The 19,217-nt window shown below is 44.9% G+C and overlaps 1 protein-coding gene across 2 annotated transcripts; it reads right to left on the bottom strand.

Annotated features, from left to right (window-relative positions):
• Positions 1–1,945: 1,945 nt before the first annotated feature.
• On the bottom strand, positions 1,946–15,600 carry CCNJ (cyclin J). Of its 2 annotated transcripts, none has more exons than XM_066621819.1 (5): positions 15,532–15,600; positions 8,609–8,819; positions 6,866–7,165; positions 6,608–6,734; positions 1,946–2,354 (listed from the first exon to the last, which is right to left on the bottom strand). In XM_066621819.1, the coding sequence occupies exons 1-5, from the start codon at positions 15,598–15,600 to the stop codon at positions 1,946–1,948; spliced, it is 1,116 nt and encodes a 371-aa protein (XP_066477916.1). The 2 variants fall into 2 exon arrangements, with proteins under 2 accessions (XP_066477916.1, XP_066477915.1); XM_066621818.1 differs by having other exon boundaries at positions 6,608–6,767.
• Between the last annotated feature and the right edge of the window lie 3,617 nt (positions 15,601–19,217).

Here is a 19,217-nt window from a genome sequence, read left to right on the forward strand (position 1 = left end):
AGTGTTGTATAGTGTATTCTTTTAACAGTTAAAGTCTAATGACTTAAATACAAATAAAATACCCCATTACATGTAGGCTTTGCTGTTTTAACTAGACAGATTACCCTTCCCTGCTAATTCCAGTGTTAATTGTTAGCTACTGCCTGAGTGTAAAGGCCTACAGGAGACTCCTCTGATGTATTAGTAATTATGAGGATAAAAGTGAAGCCAATATAAGAACTTTAGAAGCAACTTGCTGTTATTTCAAGTCATGGATTGCCACAAGACTGTACATTCAAAGTATTATTGAGGTAGTCAGACAGTGAAGTGTTTTATATTTAGTATTGAAAACTGAGATGAATATCTTTCCCTTTCAGATTACATTCTCCAATCCTGCATCCCCAAATATTTCAGTCAAAAAGACAACCCTGAAAATACGTAGTATAAAAAAAAAACTGCCATTACCAATACAGAGGATTGCTTCTCCTCTAAATTAAATAATATTTTCCTACAGCATGTCTAGCTTTTGAAGAACTGTTGTAGATCAAGCAGTGGCATGTTCCTCCAAATGCCACATAGCTTAGAATGGTTCTTCTTCCCTGGAAAATGTCATTAACACAACTTTTATATTTCTGTTTTCCCCATACCCACCCTTGCTATTCTTTTGAAATGTTTAACATAACCCCAGGCCATATAATTCACTCTCAATCTATTACTCCATGGATTCCTTCTCAAGTCTACATCAAATAGGCAAATAATGTCTTAAAATTGTAAGCTGGAGAAGTCTCCTAAAACATTCTTTGCCACTGTTCTCCTTCCCCACTCAAGGGATTCTGCATTGGGTAGGAGCTGAGGGTATGAATTTAAACAAACCACTAGAAACTATTACAATTCTGTGACAGTTATGTAATTAGCACCACTAGTGTGACTTTCTGGTTCACACCATAATAAATATTTTGGATTCACTCCTAATATGAAAGTACATCCTGCTAACAGACTTTTAGCAATAGAAAACTGTCCTCATATAATCTGGATACTTCAATTTTTTCTTCTTACCCACTCTGCCATTGCCATGCACATGCTTGCATTTTGTGTAAGCATTTGAGTGGTACCTTTTGCCACCCCCACAAGGAACTGCGAATTCATACAATGAAAAATTAGAACTATTTGGACTCTGATTGCATAAACTAGGAGCAATCAAAGTACTCCATCAGCTACAGTACAATATTGGCTCCACTTTAAAAGGGGGGGGTAAAGCACATTATTCTCTGTCTCTTTTGAAAGCACACTTTTGGATGAAGGGAGTAGTCTGAATGAGTATATGAACTCCCTTTGGTATTTGCTACTGTAGTTACCCTGAGCAAAAGAGAACCCAAGATAACTACTTAAATGGTGTACACCAGTATCACAGTAGTTTCTGATCATTCCCTGAGTTAGTATGACAATTTGCCTTTAAATGGTTTCAAAAAAGAAAACAGTACATTGAATTACACAACATATAAAGATAACCAAGGACATAACACAAAGCTTCACCCACGAGCATGTGGATCTACACACCAAGAGTTCTCTCTTCTCTCCCACATGGCTTTTCCATCTTTTGGGGAAGCATGGCACTTGGTGGACTTCAGTGTCTTCTTCAATACTGAATGGAGGTGTTGAGAAGCTGCTTTTTCTCCAAAACCACGCTGCATCTTTCCTCACCATGAGAAGACAAGCCTTAAGTCAGTGCAGCTGTCTCTCAACAGGTTTGAGGTGAAACAGAATGTGTGTGTGCCAGAAGTATTTCTGCCATCATTCTCAGACAAACATTTCTGATACGCTCTTATCTTTGCTATTTGTGATGGAGCAACTGTTTGAGGAAAGTAAAATTCCAACCATTTCCTTTCTGTGAAGAAGACTGCCTTGTTACTGCCCTCCTCATTATGTGACACTTACAGCATATAGGTTTCTGCTGAATGTGTAGTTATCACCTCTCAAAGCAGGGAGTAATACAAGGGTAACGACCAGCAAGCTGGTAGCTTCGGTTGTAGGAAACACTTAAGCATGGCTTCATTTCTATGGGTACAGCTAGTGACACTCCAGCAGCAGTCTGCATAGGACCTCGAGCCTGAACACCACCTTGTAAACCAGCTGGGCAAGTCTGCAGAGGGTAAGACGACGCATGACTCGATGACACAATCTGTTGACAGTTTTGTTGAGGTGTTGTTTGAGGATACTGCAGCGGAGTTTGATGTGCTTGAACATACTGAGGTATGGCCTGCTGGAGATGTGCCTGCTGCGGAGGTTGAGTTGCTTCAAATAAACCATGTTGCGAAGCCTGAGAACCATGTTGTCCTTTTTGCTTGTTGGCTTCTTTTACGTCATTATCATGGGCACTAGAAAATAAAACTTATTTTATTCTGTCTTATGGAGGCTGAGATCCAACCCCCTCTCCACAGCCCTTTCCCAGTGTGCAAGTGTGAAAAACATTCATGGTGTGCCTAAAAGGGCGAGTAAGATTTCTTTTTAATAGCAGCCGCTTACTCCAATTATGGCATCACTATGGATTCTCCCCCTACCTTGAGGGATGGCTGCTACTGGAAAGGGGAGTCGAAAGATACCCATTTGTAAGCAGAACACCATTGAGGGCACTCTGGATCACAGTGACAGTTTCATTAGTAACAGATTATGGTAGTAGGTATCAGTGTTCTGTCTCACTTACATTACATCACCTCAAAACAAGCAATGCACTGTTTGTAGAACAATCAGGGCACAAGCCTAACCAGGTCTATTCAGAAGTAAGTCCTAGTTTGTTCAATGGGGCTTACTCTCAGGAAAGTGTGGTTAGGATTGCAGCCTCAGTGTGAGACTGTGATGATGAAGCAGTTCTTAAAAAACAAAAAAAAAATTCAATTTTGGAAGCATCAGTACTTCATTTCAAAGGTTTAAAATAGTAACCATAGAAATATTTGCACTTAACATTGTGAATGTGTCTTGGTGTAATAACCACCAAAACTCAACTGATTTAAAAAAAAATTGTGTGTGTGTGTGGGGGGGGGGGAACATCTAGGCACAGTTTAGTTTATGTTCCTTCATTTTTTTTTTGCAAAGCATTTCAAGTTAATCAGGAGAAATGTAACATGTCAGGTTGTTTGAAATGGCGATGCACTCCCCTTGAAAGAACAAGTTTGCAGTTTGAGAATGCTCTTGAGCATAGCTCTGCTCCTGGAGAGGACACCTGAAGGCTGTCATGCCTTTAACTAGTTTCAGCTGGTGTGCCAGCTGTTCCTACACCTGGCTCAGAAAGACATGGTGACAGTTATTAATGCATAGGTAACATCTTGGTTGGAATACTGCAATGTGTACTACATGGGACTGCCCTTGAAGATCTTGAATGCAGCCATCAGTTTGATGGTTGGTGGTAGGCATTGTGCAATGTAGTCAGAACTTGGATTGGAAAGACCTGGGTTCAGATTCCCAGTCAGACATGAAGCAACATAAATCCCCAAGTCCCAGCACAATCTACTTCAGAGGGGTGTTGTAAGGAAAAGGGGACGGGCTGACTTACATAAACCATGCTTGAAGGAATGGTGGGATAAAAATGACATAGGCTGAAGCCCTAGATCAGGCGTGCTCAAGACGTCGATTGCGATCGACCGGTCGATCACGAAGCAAAATCCGGTCAATCGCGCACCGAGCCTCCCGTCCGCCATGTTCAAAGGGACCAGGCCAATGCTGGGTGGCAGGCCAATCGGGAAGCTCCGGGGCTCTTTCCCGCCCCTTTCAACATGGCGGGCCAATCGGGAAGCTCCGGGATTCTTTCCCGCCCCTTTCAATCAATGAAAGGGGCGGGAAAGAGTCCCGGAGCTTCCCGATTGGCCCGCCATGTTGAAAGGGGTGGGAATGAGCCCCGGAGCTTCCTGATTGGGTGGCAGGCCCACCCAATCGGGCCCGCCACCCAATCGGGAAGCTCCGGGGCTCATTCCCGCCCCTTTCAACATGGCGGGCCAATCGGGAAGCTCCAGGGCTCTTTCCCACCCCTTTCAATCAATGGGTGGGCGGGGAAGAGGGTGTGGGGCTGCCCCCAAGTTGCCCCCAAGTTGCCCCCCTGGAGGGCTCCCCAGCCGCTCCCCTGGCCCCACACCTGGTGTCCCCCCGCTTCCCATCACCCCTCTAAGTTGCCCCCCTGGAGGGCTCCCCAGCCACTCCCCTGGCCCCACACCTGGTGTCCCCCCACTTCCCATCACCCCCCCAAGTTGCTCTCCTGGAGGGCTCCCCAACCCCTCCCCGTGGCCCCACACCTGGTGTCCCCCCACTTCCCATCACCTCTCCAAGTTGCCCCCCTGGAGGGCTCCCCAACCCTTCCCCGTGGCCCCACACATGGAGTCACCCCACTTCCATCACCCCCAAGTTGCCCCCCGGAGGGCTCCCCAACCCCTCCCCATGGCCCCACACATGGAGTCACCCCACTTCTCATCACCCCCCAAGTTGCCCCCCCTGGAGGGTAGGTCTCTGGGCCTTGCTGGGTTTCAAAGTAGCTCTCAGGCCAAAAAAGTGTGAGCACCCCTGCCCTAGATCTTTAGGAGCCTGAGTTGCCTGGCAGTTAGCAAGCTGGCACTGGTTGTGTGGCACTGTTTTGTCTGCCTGAGAACTCAGTCCTATCCAACTTTTCAGCATAGATGCAGCCGTGACAATGATGCATATTCTGCACCCCCTTCCTGGTGGGGGGTAGTCACGGAAGCCTCCTCAGGGTAAAGGAATGTTTGTTCCCTTACCTTATGGCTGCATAAGTGCTGGAAAACTGGATAGGATTGGGCCCTCAGACAGCAAAATGTCTTGGTTAACCTTGCCCTATATCTGTCTTTCTTGTGAGGTCATATTGGGAATTCTTATTGCGAGTGCCATTGCCACTGAAAATGCAATTGGTAGTAGCTTGTGACAGCCTTTGTGCCACCCAGCCCATTTGTGATCAGGACTGACACTTCTGTGCTGGACTTTATAAACCTATCTTTTTCAACAAACCATTAGTTGACTTACAGCATAATCTATGTATGTTTTCTTAGAAGTAAATCCTACTTTGGTACTGGGGTTTACTCACAGAAAGCATATAGGTTTGCAGCCTTGGGCTGCAATCCTATGTACACTTACCTGGGAGTAAGTTCCATTGAATACAGTGGGGTCACTTTGGAATAGGCATGCAAGGAATTGCACTATTATCTCTTTTATTTAAATGGTTAGTGTTACTTGAGTATGTCTGGCAGTCCTCTTTATTGTGGTTGCAATATTTTTTCTTTTGTAGTTTAGTTGCTTTATTAACAGTATTATTATTATTATTAACAGTATTTATATACCGCTTTTCAACTAAAAGTTCACAAAGCGGTTTACAGAGAAAAATCAAATAACTAAATGGGTTGCTTTAGATTTATATTGTTTTTAATTGATACAAGTTCTCTTATTTTCAATTAGGAAAGAAAGATGAGGCACTGTATAAAAATACAAATAATGCTAAATATTTCAAAAGACATAAAATGTCCCAAGAAGGTTAAATCTGATATCCTAAGCCTAATCATTTTCAAAGGGATTTGAATATGCTTAACTTCCTAGATTAAGGGCCAAATCCTATCCAATTTTCCAGTACTGGTGCAGATGTACCAATGGGGCATGTGCTACATCCTGCAGTCATGGGCACCTCCTCAGAGTAAGGGAATGTTTGTTCCCTTTCCTCAGGGCTGCATTGCAGCTGCACTGGCACTGGAGAGTTGGATAGGACTGGGCCCTAAGGCAACAGCGAACTTTCCAAGCATGATTTAATGAGATTAGTGGGCTATACAGCAAGCTTCTGATCAGAATGGTACCTGTTATACTGATGAAACAAATGTCTTTAAATATGCTGAAACTTCGTTTAATGTGCAGCAACAAAGCACAGGAGTAGAAAGCCTAACAGCGCAGGCCTGTGCATTCTACTCAGAAGTAACCCTACTGTGTTTATTGAATGGCTGGGAGGGAAAGAAAGCTGGGTAGAAATCTGTAAATAAATATGATGGCAACATACCGTGTTTCCTCCAAAATAAGATACTATTTTTTTTTGCTCAAAAACACACTAGGTCTTATTTTGGGGGTAGGTTTTTTTTTTTTTAAGTGTACAAGAATCCACAGTCATTCATGTATAAAAATATACCTTACAAAAGTATCCCCTCAGCACCAAGGAGGGTGCCTGCCTGCCTGCCTACTCAGAAGTCAGTCCCTTTATAGTTAATGGGACTTACTCCCTGGAACGTGTGTAGAGCCTCAGAGCCTGGTAGGCAGGGTTGCCTCACTTGCTGCTTCCCGCCTCAGCTCCTCCTCAGCGTCCTCTGCCCAAAGCAGCACAGCAGGCACTTTCTAGGTGGCGGGCACTGAGCATTCCTGGTCACATTTTCCACCTGCCCCCCCCCATCCTGACCCTGATCACAACTAGGTCTTATTTTCAGGGTAGGTCTTATTTTCAGGGAAACATGGTAGTTGTCAGCTTCTTAAAGCAGGTAGCCCTGTGGGCCACCAAGGTGAAATGAAGCTATCACATATGTTTAATTTTTTCCCCCTTTTGCTCCATCCGTATCATGGCTTAAATACACACTGAATCTAATCAGAAACCATTAGAAAGACTTACACCAATAATCGTTCAATGCATGACACCAGGAAATCCCAGGAGTAAGCAGTAAGACGGTGGAGTCGTGCAGGCCATGTGGGAGAAAGACGCAAGATAATCCTTGAAGAAGCCATACATGCAGCAGCCACTAACGAAGGGGCATAATTTAAAAATGCATGATCTGGAGAGACATCGGAGGATCACCGTTAAGTCAAACACAGGATTAGCTGTGTAACTAACTAATCATGGAGTCTTTAGAACAAAGCAATGAAAACGCACCTTGCAGCGACACCTCCAAAAAGTAGTCAGCATACTTTGCCATATACAACTTGGTCTTTTCCAAGCAAACCATTGGCCATCCATCGTGGAGATCCGATTCATGAACAGCAATTGAAAGATAATAGTCAATGAAGTGAGCTGCCGTTGGGAGGCAGAGGTTCCACTGAAAGGTTTCCAATAGCAGCAACTCCATATGTAGCAAGTTCTGTTTCGTTAATACCAGATTCATGTTAGTCATGCAGCCCAAACTGTTTAGCTGTTCCAGTTTCGGCACGCTGTCTTCCTTTTCTTCAAATTTACCTTGAGGGAAATGAGAAGGTGAAATACCATTACAACATTAATACGCAACAAAACAATTAGGCAGATTGTGGCTACGCACATAGGGCACAATCCTAACCAGGTCTACTCAGAAGTAAGTCCTATTTTGTTCAATGGGGCTTACTCTCAGGAAAGTGTGGTTAGAATTGCAGCCACAGAGAATTGGAAGAGACAACGCTCAAAGTGAAGGTGGTGGTGGTGGTTGTTTTAACTGCTATCCATTTGCAATGCAAAAAAGTTATGACAAGAGTTCAGATATTGGCAACAACCAGAAGGTCAGGAAGCTGCCATTTTTCAAAATTTTAGATCTTATACCCTCTGCAAGCACCATAGGCCATACAAACAATTGTGAAATTTATCGGTCAAAACCTTTAAGAGTAACCATAAGAATTGCTGGGAGTAATTCTTGCCATAGTACGTGATCAAATATATAGACAACATGGATGGAATTGGAACTCTATGGAATAGTAATTGCTGCCTATCTCCATTCTTATCCCCTACAGTCCTCCAATATCCTATGTATTTTTGCAAAGTTGTACAAAAGATAGAATCAGGGGAACAGAGTACAATTAATTGAGAAAGGGAAAATTTAGTGGTAGTTATACGAAATGAAAAGCATGCTTTTTTCCTTTTTTAAAAATGGAAATACTCATTTACCGAAAACACTGGCCATGTCGAGATTTCATGTAAAGCCAGACAAGATCAATTAGATCATCATGAACTGTGGCTTCAGAGCATGGCTTGCTGGGAGAACTCAGGTTAGAACAAATCAAGATCAACCAGCTTGCATGCTGTGGCTAATCCTGGCGTGTTTCAAACCACAAGAGGAAGTAGAATGGAGGAAGGGCTGTGGCTTAGTGGTAAAGTACATGTTTTACAGGCAGCAGATTCCAGGTTCAATCCCTGGCATATTGAGACAAGGCAGAGAAAAATGCCTGTCCAAAATCCTACAGAGCCCCTGCCGGTAAGGGTTAACAGTACTGAGCTAGCTGGCCCAATGGTCTGACATTGTAAGACAGCTCCCTATGAAGGATTCCTCTCATTGCACATGGAAGAATGCCCATTTCTGAATCTAGCAGATGTTGCATAGAGTGATGGTTTAATGATCACTGCTTTGTGCCAGGATGTCTGAACGTGGTCCACTGAGTAAAAACAAGCAGAAGTAACTTTAGGTAGCAGCAGTGTATGTATAGGAAAAATTCCTTAGTACCAAACCTTACTTGTACAAAACATTATGCTGAACAAAATACTGTTGTGAACTTTAATCTCTCAGGGGTCATTATGGTTCAGGGGTTGTAGAACTTGGGCCCAGTGAGTCAAAACTGGACCTCATGATGACTTGGGTTAGGGAGTGCTCAAGAAAACATTTGCTTGCTCATCTGAGTCAGGAACTGCAATTGGTTAAGACAGTTGTATTATACTTACTTGCTAAAAGCAAGCAGGAAAGAGCAACCACGTGTAGCTGCTGAATCGATATGTCGTAACGGTCCATAAAAAGGTCTAATAGGTAAACAGCAAGATGTCGGGCGGCAGGACAGAGTCTGAAGCGATTGCTCACTATGGCAATCAGGTCTGCAAAATATCTTCTGAGATTTAACTGAGGAGACTGGCCTTTATAGGAGGGCAGCTTCAGCTCCTAAATGGAGAATAAGGCATTTTTTAAAAAAACACAGCCACAACTATAGGTGCACTTATAGTTACTTAAAATTATTGTCAAGTTAACAGTTTACCTTCTCTGTTTTACACATAACATTCATGTTGCGCAAAAGCTGAAGATGTACAGAATACAAGATATTTTTCAATGGGTTGAGTCTTACCTTTGTAACTTGGTTGCTGCTTCTCTGTGGTTAGGCACACAATGCAGTGGTATAATTTGAAACCAGAGGAAACTGTGTGGGGTGGTGCAATGATGCGATTACTTCCATGTCAGTGCCACAGTTCCCTGAGGTCTGGATAGACTGGCATGGAAAGTAAGCACATCATCTGCCCATTTCACTCACTCTCCCTTCTTCAGTCTAGTATTAACATGGGACCGAACTACATAGAAAAGGCAACCATGTGAGAAAATAATGTAAGCATTGGCTCTTAAGTGTTTTATCTTGCCAGATCCAAAACTTTAATCCTGTACAATGGCAGTTTGGCTGGGTAAATATAGTTTGTAGTATCTAGAACAGGGGTGCCCAAACCCTGGCCCTTGTGCCACTTGTGGCCCTCAAGGTCTCTCAATGCGGCCCTCAGGGAGCCCCCAGTCTCCAATGAGCCTCTGGCCCTCCAGAGTTTTGCTGAAGCCCACACTGGCCCTACGCAACTGCTCGCAGCGTGAGGGCAACTGTTTGACCTCTTGTGTGAGCTGTGGGATGAGGGCTCCCTCATTCATTCAGTTTCATGTCTGTGATGCAGTAGTGGCAGCAAAGGAAAGGCCAGCCTTGCTTTGTGCAAGGCCTTTTATAGGCCTTGAGCGATTGCAAGACCTTCATTCAGTCATATAAATTCAACTTTAACATATTCATTTATGTAAATTTATGTAAATTTATTCAAATTTTAAATGTAAATTAATTCTTTTTTCCCTGGCCCCCGACACAGTGTCAGAGAGATGATGTGGCTCTCCTGCCAAAAACTTTGGAAACCCCTGATCTAGAATGAACTCTACAAAGGAAAAATCTGGGAAGCTGTGTTCCAGGATTGAAGACTACAACTCAGCTGCAGGGGGGGAAAAAAAAATCAGTTCAAGATGTTGATTTTGTATAGTTTGAAATACTGAAAGAAGTCACAACCTGATCATCACCAGTAGTGTGTTGTCACTGAATAACTTCCCTCACTTTCAAACACATGTGCAGGAGCACATGCAAACAAGCTGATTTTGAGCCCAGTCCTATCCAATGTTCCTATGCTGATGCAGCTGTGCCAATGGGGCATGCGCTGCGTCCTACGGTGGTGCAGGGGAGGGAGATGTGGAACATTTGTTCCTCTATCTTGGGGCTCCATAGGCTTTAGGAAGTTGGATAGGATTGGACCTTTTATTATATTTCTGTCAGTGGCACCACAGGGGGCTCAAATACTGAAAAAGTGATATGGCAGATCTGTGATCTACTCTCCTGATGGTTAAAAAAAAGTGGAATTGCAACAGAGGGCACAACAGTAGTGTGGGGGCAGGGGTTAACCTTCCTGGCTGAAGCCCCCGGGACCCTTTGCCAAGTTTATCTCTCCACTGACCACTGCCACAAGTCAACCCAGCCAGAAGTTACCAGCAGGAAAATCTGAGGGTCTGTTAAGTCTAAACTAGCTAATCAAAGCTTGGAGCACAATGTTCCTTGAAAAAAGATCAAGAGAAGCCAACCAGCTGGGGCTGATGCAAGATTATTCCTATCAGATCAGGGAAAAGGCTGCTGGTGTCCAATGAAAGCAAGGTTAATTCCTAAGATGCCCCACCCCTCCTGTTCTAGGAGAGGGCTACAACCAATTATCAAGACAGGGAAGTTGTTGTCAGAAGCTGGTCCTTTTTGTTTAGTTTTGAACTTTGCTTGTGATCTCAAGTATACAGTTTGGCTGTTTGTGTATTCAAACCAAAGAAAAGCTGAATTGAAACAAAAAGAGGAGGTAATCCTTTCAGCCAGAGAAAGATCACAAGTGCATCCTGCCTCTTTAAGACTTCTCCAGCCAGCGCTACCAAAGAATGCCTGGTGTGTGCCCCAAGCTGAAACAGGGCCTGAGGTGGCACCTGAAACCTCCCTTCCCCAATTTTGTGTGCCTGCACATCAAATTCCCCCCCCCCCCACACACACCAGCCTCCTCCCACAGCCACTATTTTGTCCACTTGACTTGGCATGTTTTGAAAAGGAGGCTAGGTGGACAAGGAGGCAGCAGAGTAATCCTGAGTATCCCATTCCCATTTATATCCTGCCCCACCCCCAACAGAATACAAGTTGGTGTACCTGGGATTCCCAAGATGACTCCCATTCAGGCACTGATCAGACCAATCCTACATCTGTCTACTCAGAAGTAAGTTCTGTTATAGTCAATGGGAGTAAGTTCTGTTACTCCCAGGAAAGTGTGGATAGGATTGTAGCCTAAGGCAGGTAACAAGGCTGCTGCATCATGAACCTTCAAACCATAGGCAGGGCTGGCATAAGATCTCCCAGTGCCTAAGGCAGCCTGCCAAATGCTGCTCTCATTAGCCAGTGATGAGCCACCCTCTGCTCTTCCCATTCTCGTCTGTTCTAGCTCAGCCCTCCCCTCCCCTCCACATTTCCTCTTCTTCTAGGTCCCCCTCTTCTTTTTCCAATCAAGGGAGTGGAAGGAGGAGGAGGACCAGTGGGGGCAAGTAGGCTGACAGAGATGAGAGCCCCACCAATCTGTTGCCTGAAGTGACCACTCCAGTTTGCCTCATGGATGGGCCTGCTCTGACCATACAGCACTGGATGTTGCTAAAGCTATAATATGCCACATTTTATCTACCATCATGCCCAAACGAGAAAATCTGGGGCAATACATAAAAAACCTATATTAGAGGTCACGGGACATAACTAAAGCAAGATTCTAGAGATACACTTGAAATAGACATACACACGAAATAGACATATACACAACCAACAATAGGTTTCAGAATTGAAGGCCACTTGATTTTATGGCCAAGCTAAGAGCATACTTGTATGCCAGTGAATGAAAATCAAAAAACATGAGAGGGAAAAGAAGTACTTAACCTGTCTTTAAGCAGATAAAATAATGTACAGACAAAATTTCACTTAAAGTTTCTCAAAGTTATCATACTACGCGCCCAACATCAACATCCAAGTCCCAGTTTAAATTGCTTATTTGTGAAATAGTTGCCAGCAGTCCCAAATGTAGTTCCCAACTAATAACAGTTTGGAAGTAAAAGAAAGTGTACACTGGCCCAGGTACCCAAAACTTTGAAGACCTTACCTGGATTTGAATTTATTTTAATGAACTAACATGACTATGTATGATTTTTAGATGATTCGTTTAGTTGTAAAGTCTAGCATTCTGTCATTGTGCATTTGTTTTTCCAAGAAAGCAGTTCCAGGTAAGACACTTTGGTATGCAAGTGTCTGAATTTACTTTGCTATTCAGTCCCTTTAGGTAGTTCTTGTTCTTTTTTGTTAAGTGTTAACTGTATTAGCAAGCGATTTGGTGACTTGACTGAGAACAGTCAACAAGACATCCAAAGGATGGATGGATAAACAAACAGGTAGGGCCAATTCACCCAAAGCAAGAAAAAAAATCAGTTGTTAATGAAATCAAGAATATTCCCAAATAATGGCATGGATTCAGTTTACAGCACAAAATGATTTAAAAGTAGAATAGATTCAACATTTCACAGCTGCGGTTAGATTATTTATAGGATACATCTCCCCAAGGTATCTTTAGGTTGTGATCAAGAAACCTGTAATAGGCAAGAAAGGACAAGGCAGGAAATGCAAATACCCAATTAGATTCCAATCTACAAACCCCTTGTGCTCAAGACAGCTTACACTGACTTTGCTTCAGAAAGATTGCCAATTGGCAATAGGGTTGAATGGGGTTATGTAAATTCAGCTGACTGAAGTATGCATTCTGTACATGGATAATTCAATACTTTGGAGTGAAAATATTTGGCAAATTATTTTTATTATACTTTATTAATACAACGTATTAATAGCAAATTGTTCATATGTTGTACAAACTAATTTTTGTAGTGCGTTAAAAAAATAGACAATTAATCCCAAGGATGTATTGCAAGTGTATTTTTGCTCTTTCCTCCATGCACAAAACATTTTGCTGTGCATGCTCATGAACCAATGCACTTTTAAGGTTTTCTTTTTAAAATCTCTGCTCCCTGATATTACCACATTCCTGCAGAAGACAGGTGGCCTCTGTAGAGATTCAAGGCTGCAGCAATCCTCAACATTCTTACATCAAAGTAAGCTCAATAGAATTCTGAAGAACTTACTTGTATGTAAACATTTAGGATCAGGCTGAAAGCTGTAGATTTGCCTCTCTCAAAATGAAATTAACAAAAGCCTCAAAATGCATAAAAATCACTATCAGATATTCACCAATACCAATTCTCCCAGGCTAAAATCCTTCATGATTAACATGATTAATCCTTCATGATGATCTGAAGCAGCAGTAATCATTGCTAGGAAAGCATTGGTACAACCAGGAGCAACTACAGATAATATGATTCAGGAAGTGATAGCAAGTGTTTACACAGTGAACAGGATTTAATCAGTATGTTGATATTAACTGACAATTTCAGTAGGAATTGTTACTATTCTTCTAGCAGGGATTATGTGCCTTTAACAGGGAGAAATTCAAACAGTGCAGCAGGACTCACTAGTGAACCATGTTGATGCACCAGCTGTACCTGTTGAATGCCTCATCATCACATAAGAGTCCTGCTAGTAACCAGTTGCCCAGAATGGAAAACATTACAAAAGCAGCTAAAAATCATGTGTATACTTCACTAACAAAAACAATATTACAGAACCTCCTTAGTCACTTGTACTGAAGAACGTCCCTAGCAAAACTAGAGGGATTTGGCTATATAGACGACCTCTGGCCAAGCAACAACTCTTCTCACACTGATCTTTTGAATAAGGTTGCTGCATTTTTATTGCAGTCTGCCTCTAGGGAAAGAGACAAAGAGACCTAAGTGGGGCCGGCAGTCTCCCAGACTAGAATCTATAGCACCAGCCAGCTGTCTAATGTCCCTTTAACAACTACGACCCAGCCTCTCTCCCAGTTGTTCCTGTGGCACAGCAACCAACTATCACATTTTAATCATTCTTCATGTACGTCAGCCAGTTCCCATGAAACTGTTGAATAATAGCCCTGTTAAGCAGTCAAGGGCTTCCACGTAGCTCAGCAGGCTCTAGGGCAAATCCTTAGAAGTTGCTCTGGAAGAATGCCCTTTGACACAGGAGGGCTCCAAAGCAAAGATTACACAGTGGATCAAGACCTGCTTGAGCAACTTCAGGGAAAGGCAGAGTCTCTTTTCTCACAAACTCCAAATGGTACAGCTCAACTAAACTTATTAAAAAGTTACTTCTGGAGCAGGAGTTCCATCTGAGTGTTCTCCAAGATGAAGAAGATGACACAATTCTGATCAGGTAGGTTGCAAGCTGTTTACATAAGATCTTTAGAGATAATGTGACTTAGGGCCCAATCCTAGCCAACTTTTCAGCACTGGTACAGCTGCAATGCAGCAGTGGGGTAAGGGAACAAATGTTTCCTTACCTTGAGGAGGTCTCTGTGACTGCCTCCCCACCACAGGATGCAGTGCATGCCCCATTGGCACAGCTACACAGGCACTGGAAAATGGAATAGGATTTGGCCCATAGTCACCTCCTAATTTCACAGGTGCAGGAAAGCACTTTATATAAAACCGTTGATTCTGCTACCCTTCAGAAAGACACATTTTGGTCTCCTTTTGCAGGAGCAATTATTCCAGTTTCCACTGCTCACAAACTATTCCAGTTCCAAATGACTCCAACAGGGAGGCTTGGATTTGTGAGATCCGAGTTCAAGTCCCGACTCTGTCACAGATACACTGTGCGGCTTTGGGCACATCATTCGGACAGCCTGAATGTTTACTTAGGCTCCAATACATAGAAAGGAACAGCCTGACCCTTGACAGAACTAGACACACCGAAGCCTGTTAAAATCCACTGATTTGGGTGCATCCAATGCCGCACAGCACTGTAACATGAGTTATCCTGTAGCTTGTTCCACAGAAACCAGCACAGAAATTTATCAGGAGTAACTTGATGAATTTAGTTAATTTCACTGGGATTTAAGCACAACTAACTTCCACTACAAGGGGATCCCAGAAGCAAGTTTCAGGGAGACTTTCTTCCTAGTAAGTAGACCTGGGGTGGCAGCCTCTGTTCCAGTTTCCCTTCCTGTAGACAGGACTGTTGCAAGAAGGGCTATGAAAGAAGCCTGGAAATTAGGTTCACTTAGATTCTAGTAACAGCAAGGTGTTACTAGGCTGCAATCCTGCTCACACTTTCCTGAGTGTAAGCCCCATGGAGTGCAATGGGACTTACCTCTGAGTAGACACACACAGGATTGTGCTGACAGCCTATCTGCAAGCTATAAAGACTTAAGACAAGAACAGTGATTGGCTTGGGCTTTGATGTGCCCAATGCAAGGGGGTGGGGGTGGGTGAGGGGTGGGAAGAGTTCAGGCAGCTGTTTCTCTCCTCCCTGCTCCAGAAGGCCAACACTCAGACTGTCACTCAGACCCAGGCAAAGCCCCCGATCTGCCCCCTCCCCAGCCTCAGCTCCAACGTTCAGTGGGAAAAGTCCTCGGGGAGGTGCGTGGTGCTCCCCGATGGGCAGAGTTACCTTGTAGCGCAGCGCTTGGTGGATGTCGGCAGCCAGCTGTCCTTTCCACCACTGCCCCTCTAGCTCCATGGGACGGGCTGAGGCGGCAGGGAAGCAGCAGGGGGCGGCGGCGGCGGCAGCAGCAGCGAAGCCTGCACGGGGAGAACGGAAGCAGCTCAGAACAGCTCATCGCCCCCTCGCAAACCATTCAACTTGGACGCAGCGCTCCTCTCTTGGCCGCTGGCCCTCAATTACAGGCAATCAGTCCTCCCTCCCTCCCTTCCAAGGCTCCCCGGCACCGACTGCACTCCCAGACCCCACCTCTCCGGGGAAGGAGGGAGCTGAATTTGGGGCCACACAGCTGACACCACTCACTGCATGCTAAGGAGGAGGGGTGGATGGGGGCGAGGAGGGGATCAGGACACGAGGCAGAGCTGGGGAGGCCCGGAACCCAAGCCTACGCATGTCTACTCAGAAGTAAGTCCCATCAGAGTCAATGGGGCTTGCTCCCAGGTAAGTCTAGGTAGGACTGCAGCCTCAACCTGGCTGAGAGACTGCGCTACATCGATCTCACGTCGGATTCCCTCGCAGGGACTTGCAGCCCAATCCTAGCCACACTTTCCTGGGAGTAAGCCCCATTGACTTTAATGAGACTTACTTCTGAGTAGACATGCATAGGATTGGGCTGTTGGGCTGCAATCCTAGCCACACTTTCCTGGGAGTAAGCCCCACTGAGGACTCGCTTCTGAGTAGACGGGCATAGGACTGGGCTCTTGGGCTGTGATCTTAGCCACCCTTTCCTGGGAGCAAGTCCCATTGACTATAGTGGGACTCATTTCTGAGTAGTCATGCCTAGGATTGGGCTGTCAAGAGGAGGCGGAGATGAATTAGAGTCCCTTCCAACCCGGGGATCGCCACGAGAGCCGGGCGAAGGGCTTCCTGGAAGGAGGGCGCCCGATCCACCCAGAAAGGGGCGCAGCAGCGGCAAGCGGAGGGGAGAGGGAGCGAGGCTCGCCTGCGCCCAAGCAACTACCTGCCAACTTCTCCGCCTCCTCCTCGGGGAAAGGGCAGAGCTGCGCCGATGCAGCCCGCAACAAAGGGCTTGACACGCTCCCTGCCCGGGCTGCTCCCGGCCAGAACTTCTCCCGGCTGCGCTCAGCGCCTCTCCCTTACCCGGAGTCTGCAGCCCCTCCTCCGCTCACAGCCCCGGGGCCGGGAGGGCCGCCGGGGGCATCTCCGCGGGCATCTCAGCCAAGCACGTCCCGCGGGAGCCCCGCTCGGCCATCACCGCCCGGCCCAGCAGCAGCTCCCTGCGCCCATTGTTAAAGGGCCGAGCAGGCGAGCCCTGTATACAAAGACGGGGAGCCAGGCACATGCGGCCGCACCTCTGCCAATCCGCGCTCGCCTTACAACTCCGCTCCAGCCGCAGCCGCCAATCGGGGCGCGGCATCCAAGAGGGGCACCCGCTGCATTACCCTGCTGACTGCCATATGCGAGGAAGTTTTGGGCCAATTGCATTGCCGTAGCAGACTTAGAAAAAGAAGGGGGGCAAAAGAGGAGGAGAAGGCAGGTCACGTGGCTTAGTTCTGTGCAAGTGGTTTTAGGTGTGCTGGGCTGGCAGTGCCTCTGGGGGGCTCTTCTGTATGGTGGCGTTGAAGGAGGGATTTTCAAATGATCAGCCTCCATAAATGACAATGATTGTGTGTATACATACATACATACGTATGTATGGAATATGTGCAGTGTGGGCTGTGGTGATAAAGAACTGGAGGCACTGTCTGGTAGCCTTGCTCTTTACACACCAGTGATTGTGAACCACCAAGTTGTCAGCCCTTTTTTTCTCTCTCAGAAACACTTTGTGGCAGCTTGCTCTTTTTTTGCAGTTTGTTTCTGTTCTAAACAAGAGGTTTTTTTTTTTTTTTTTTTTTTGCAGAAGAGATATAGATCTTTTTCTGAAAGAGGAAATAAAATATTTTTAATGAATGTGTTCTTTCTGAATCACTTTTGATTTTGTAGTGCGTTAACTTCATCCAGCATATTTCTAATCCTTGTTCTCGAGCTCATCAGCATAACAGCACTGTGTGACTGAATGCAAAACATGTGTAATTGATGGTATTTAATGAAAAAAACTGGTGTGGATTGCATAATGGAATGTAGACATGGCAATTGCTGTACATGCTTTTGTGCTGCACTAAGGATACCTAGACTGCATGACTACATGATGTGCTAAACTGGAAATATACCCAGCTGAGCTTGATATGACTTCCTTTGGAGTTAGGATTAGGCTGCGTGTGTAGTAAAAAATATGAGTTCTGTGCAAACTGCCATAGATGCAGTAATCTGCAACTTGCTTGTGAGTACCCCTGACTAAAGTGAGACATCTAAGTAAGACTGCACAGATGCGAGTTGCACATCTGATCATTTCTGAAATGATGCGAGCAGGTGGATTCCTTGCACACTGCTTCCTATAGAAGCTTGTGAAGGAGACAGCCTTGGGCTACAGCAGTTGTAGGTTCTCATTCAGCAGACATTAGCTCTAATAATAGAATGTGCACTAGAAGAATGCAGTCATTTGATCTACGTTGTTGCTCTGGTAACAGAACGTTTTGGACACATGTTTTGCCATACATGTTACTAGTGCGACCTGTTTGTACAGGATCAACCCAAGTTCTCTGCTTTCCAGTGACTGCACCATACTGTCCAAAAGGTGAGTGAATCCCGGACACCTCTGTGAGTTACAATGCAGTGATGGTACCATGCAAATAATAAACCTGACAATACAGAATTAAGTGGCAACTATAGTGATGAAACTGGGCAAATCCCCTTATGAGCTCATTGTAAGCTAAGCACTGAATAAGGGTGGGCAGCATAGCTGTGCAGCTGGATTTGTTTTGAGGAAGCCTTTTAAGAGCTTAAGATTATTGCTCAGCAAAAGAATCTTTTTAAATTTCTGGGCTCCCCACAATAAATCTGGTAGTCCTTATCCAAACTGTCTTGGGGGGGGGGGAGTTGCCCAGCAACATTCGGTTCACAGTCTTCCAAATCACTAGTGTGCTTTTGAAGGAGAAACAGCAATAAACACCTTGGTGCAAAGCTAGGCTGGGAGAGATAACCAATAGAAGTCTCAAGAAGATTCTGGCTAATGCCTTTCAGGGACTTCCCTAGTATGCATTACACACTCTTACATTTGATTACATTACATTGCATTACAGCGGAAGTGACAGTCTCCTGAGTATTCTTAAGCACGATGTAGATCATTAGTGAACTGAGCCTTTTAGAAATTCTATGGCAATGGTGCCTAGACTTTTCAGGAAAGATCACTAATAATGGAGTAATGCCTCTTCAGGATGCTGTGCACACGTTCCTGGAAACCAGTGAGCTGTGTGAAATAGCTCTTAGAAGGTGATGGTAACACAACTCTAATGTAGATGCTTCTGCAGTACTGTATTCGCCAGTGCATTGGGTTGGAGCCTGCTGCGTAATAGACCTCTGCTGCTATCATTCCTGTTCCATTGCAGGGTTGGAAGATGAGGGGAAGAGCTACTTCTAGGAAGAGAAGCCAGATTGTGACTCATCCTTGGGAGCAACAGGCTTCTTGTTGAAGAAGGCATCTAGGGTCAACTCTCTTGCCAGCAGTATCCTCTCTCAAAGCATTTCATGGTAGCAAGTGATTGGAGAATATACTGCTGTCATTAACAGAGTGCTAG

The sequence above is a fragment of the Tiliqua scincoides genome, chromosome 3 (genome assembly GCF_035046505.1).
Source record: "Tiliqua scincoides isolate rTilSci1 chromosome 3, rTilSci1.hap2, whole genome shotgun sequence".
In the NCBI taxonomy this organism is placed as follows: Eukaryota; Metazoa; Chordata; class Lepidosauria; order Squamata; family Scincidae; genus Tiliqua; species Tiliqua scincoides.

What these genes read in the sequence shown, in the direction of transcription:
- CCNJ (XM_066621818.1), bottom strand. Translation starts at nt 15,600, where the DNA reads ATGGAGCTAGAGGGGCAGTGGTGGAAAGGACAGCTGGCTGCCGACATC. An exon ending in TTCCTGCTTGCTTTTAGCAA is followed by an intron (nt 7,166 to 8,608) that starts GTAAGTATAATA and finishes ATTTCCCTCAAG; the next exon opens with GTAAATTTGAAGAAAAGGAA. An exon ending in TGCATTGAACGATTATTGGT is followed by an intron (nt 2,355 to 6,607) that starts GTAAGTCTTTCT and finishes TTTATTTTCTAG; the next exon opens with TGCCCATGATAATGACGTAA.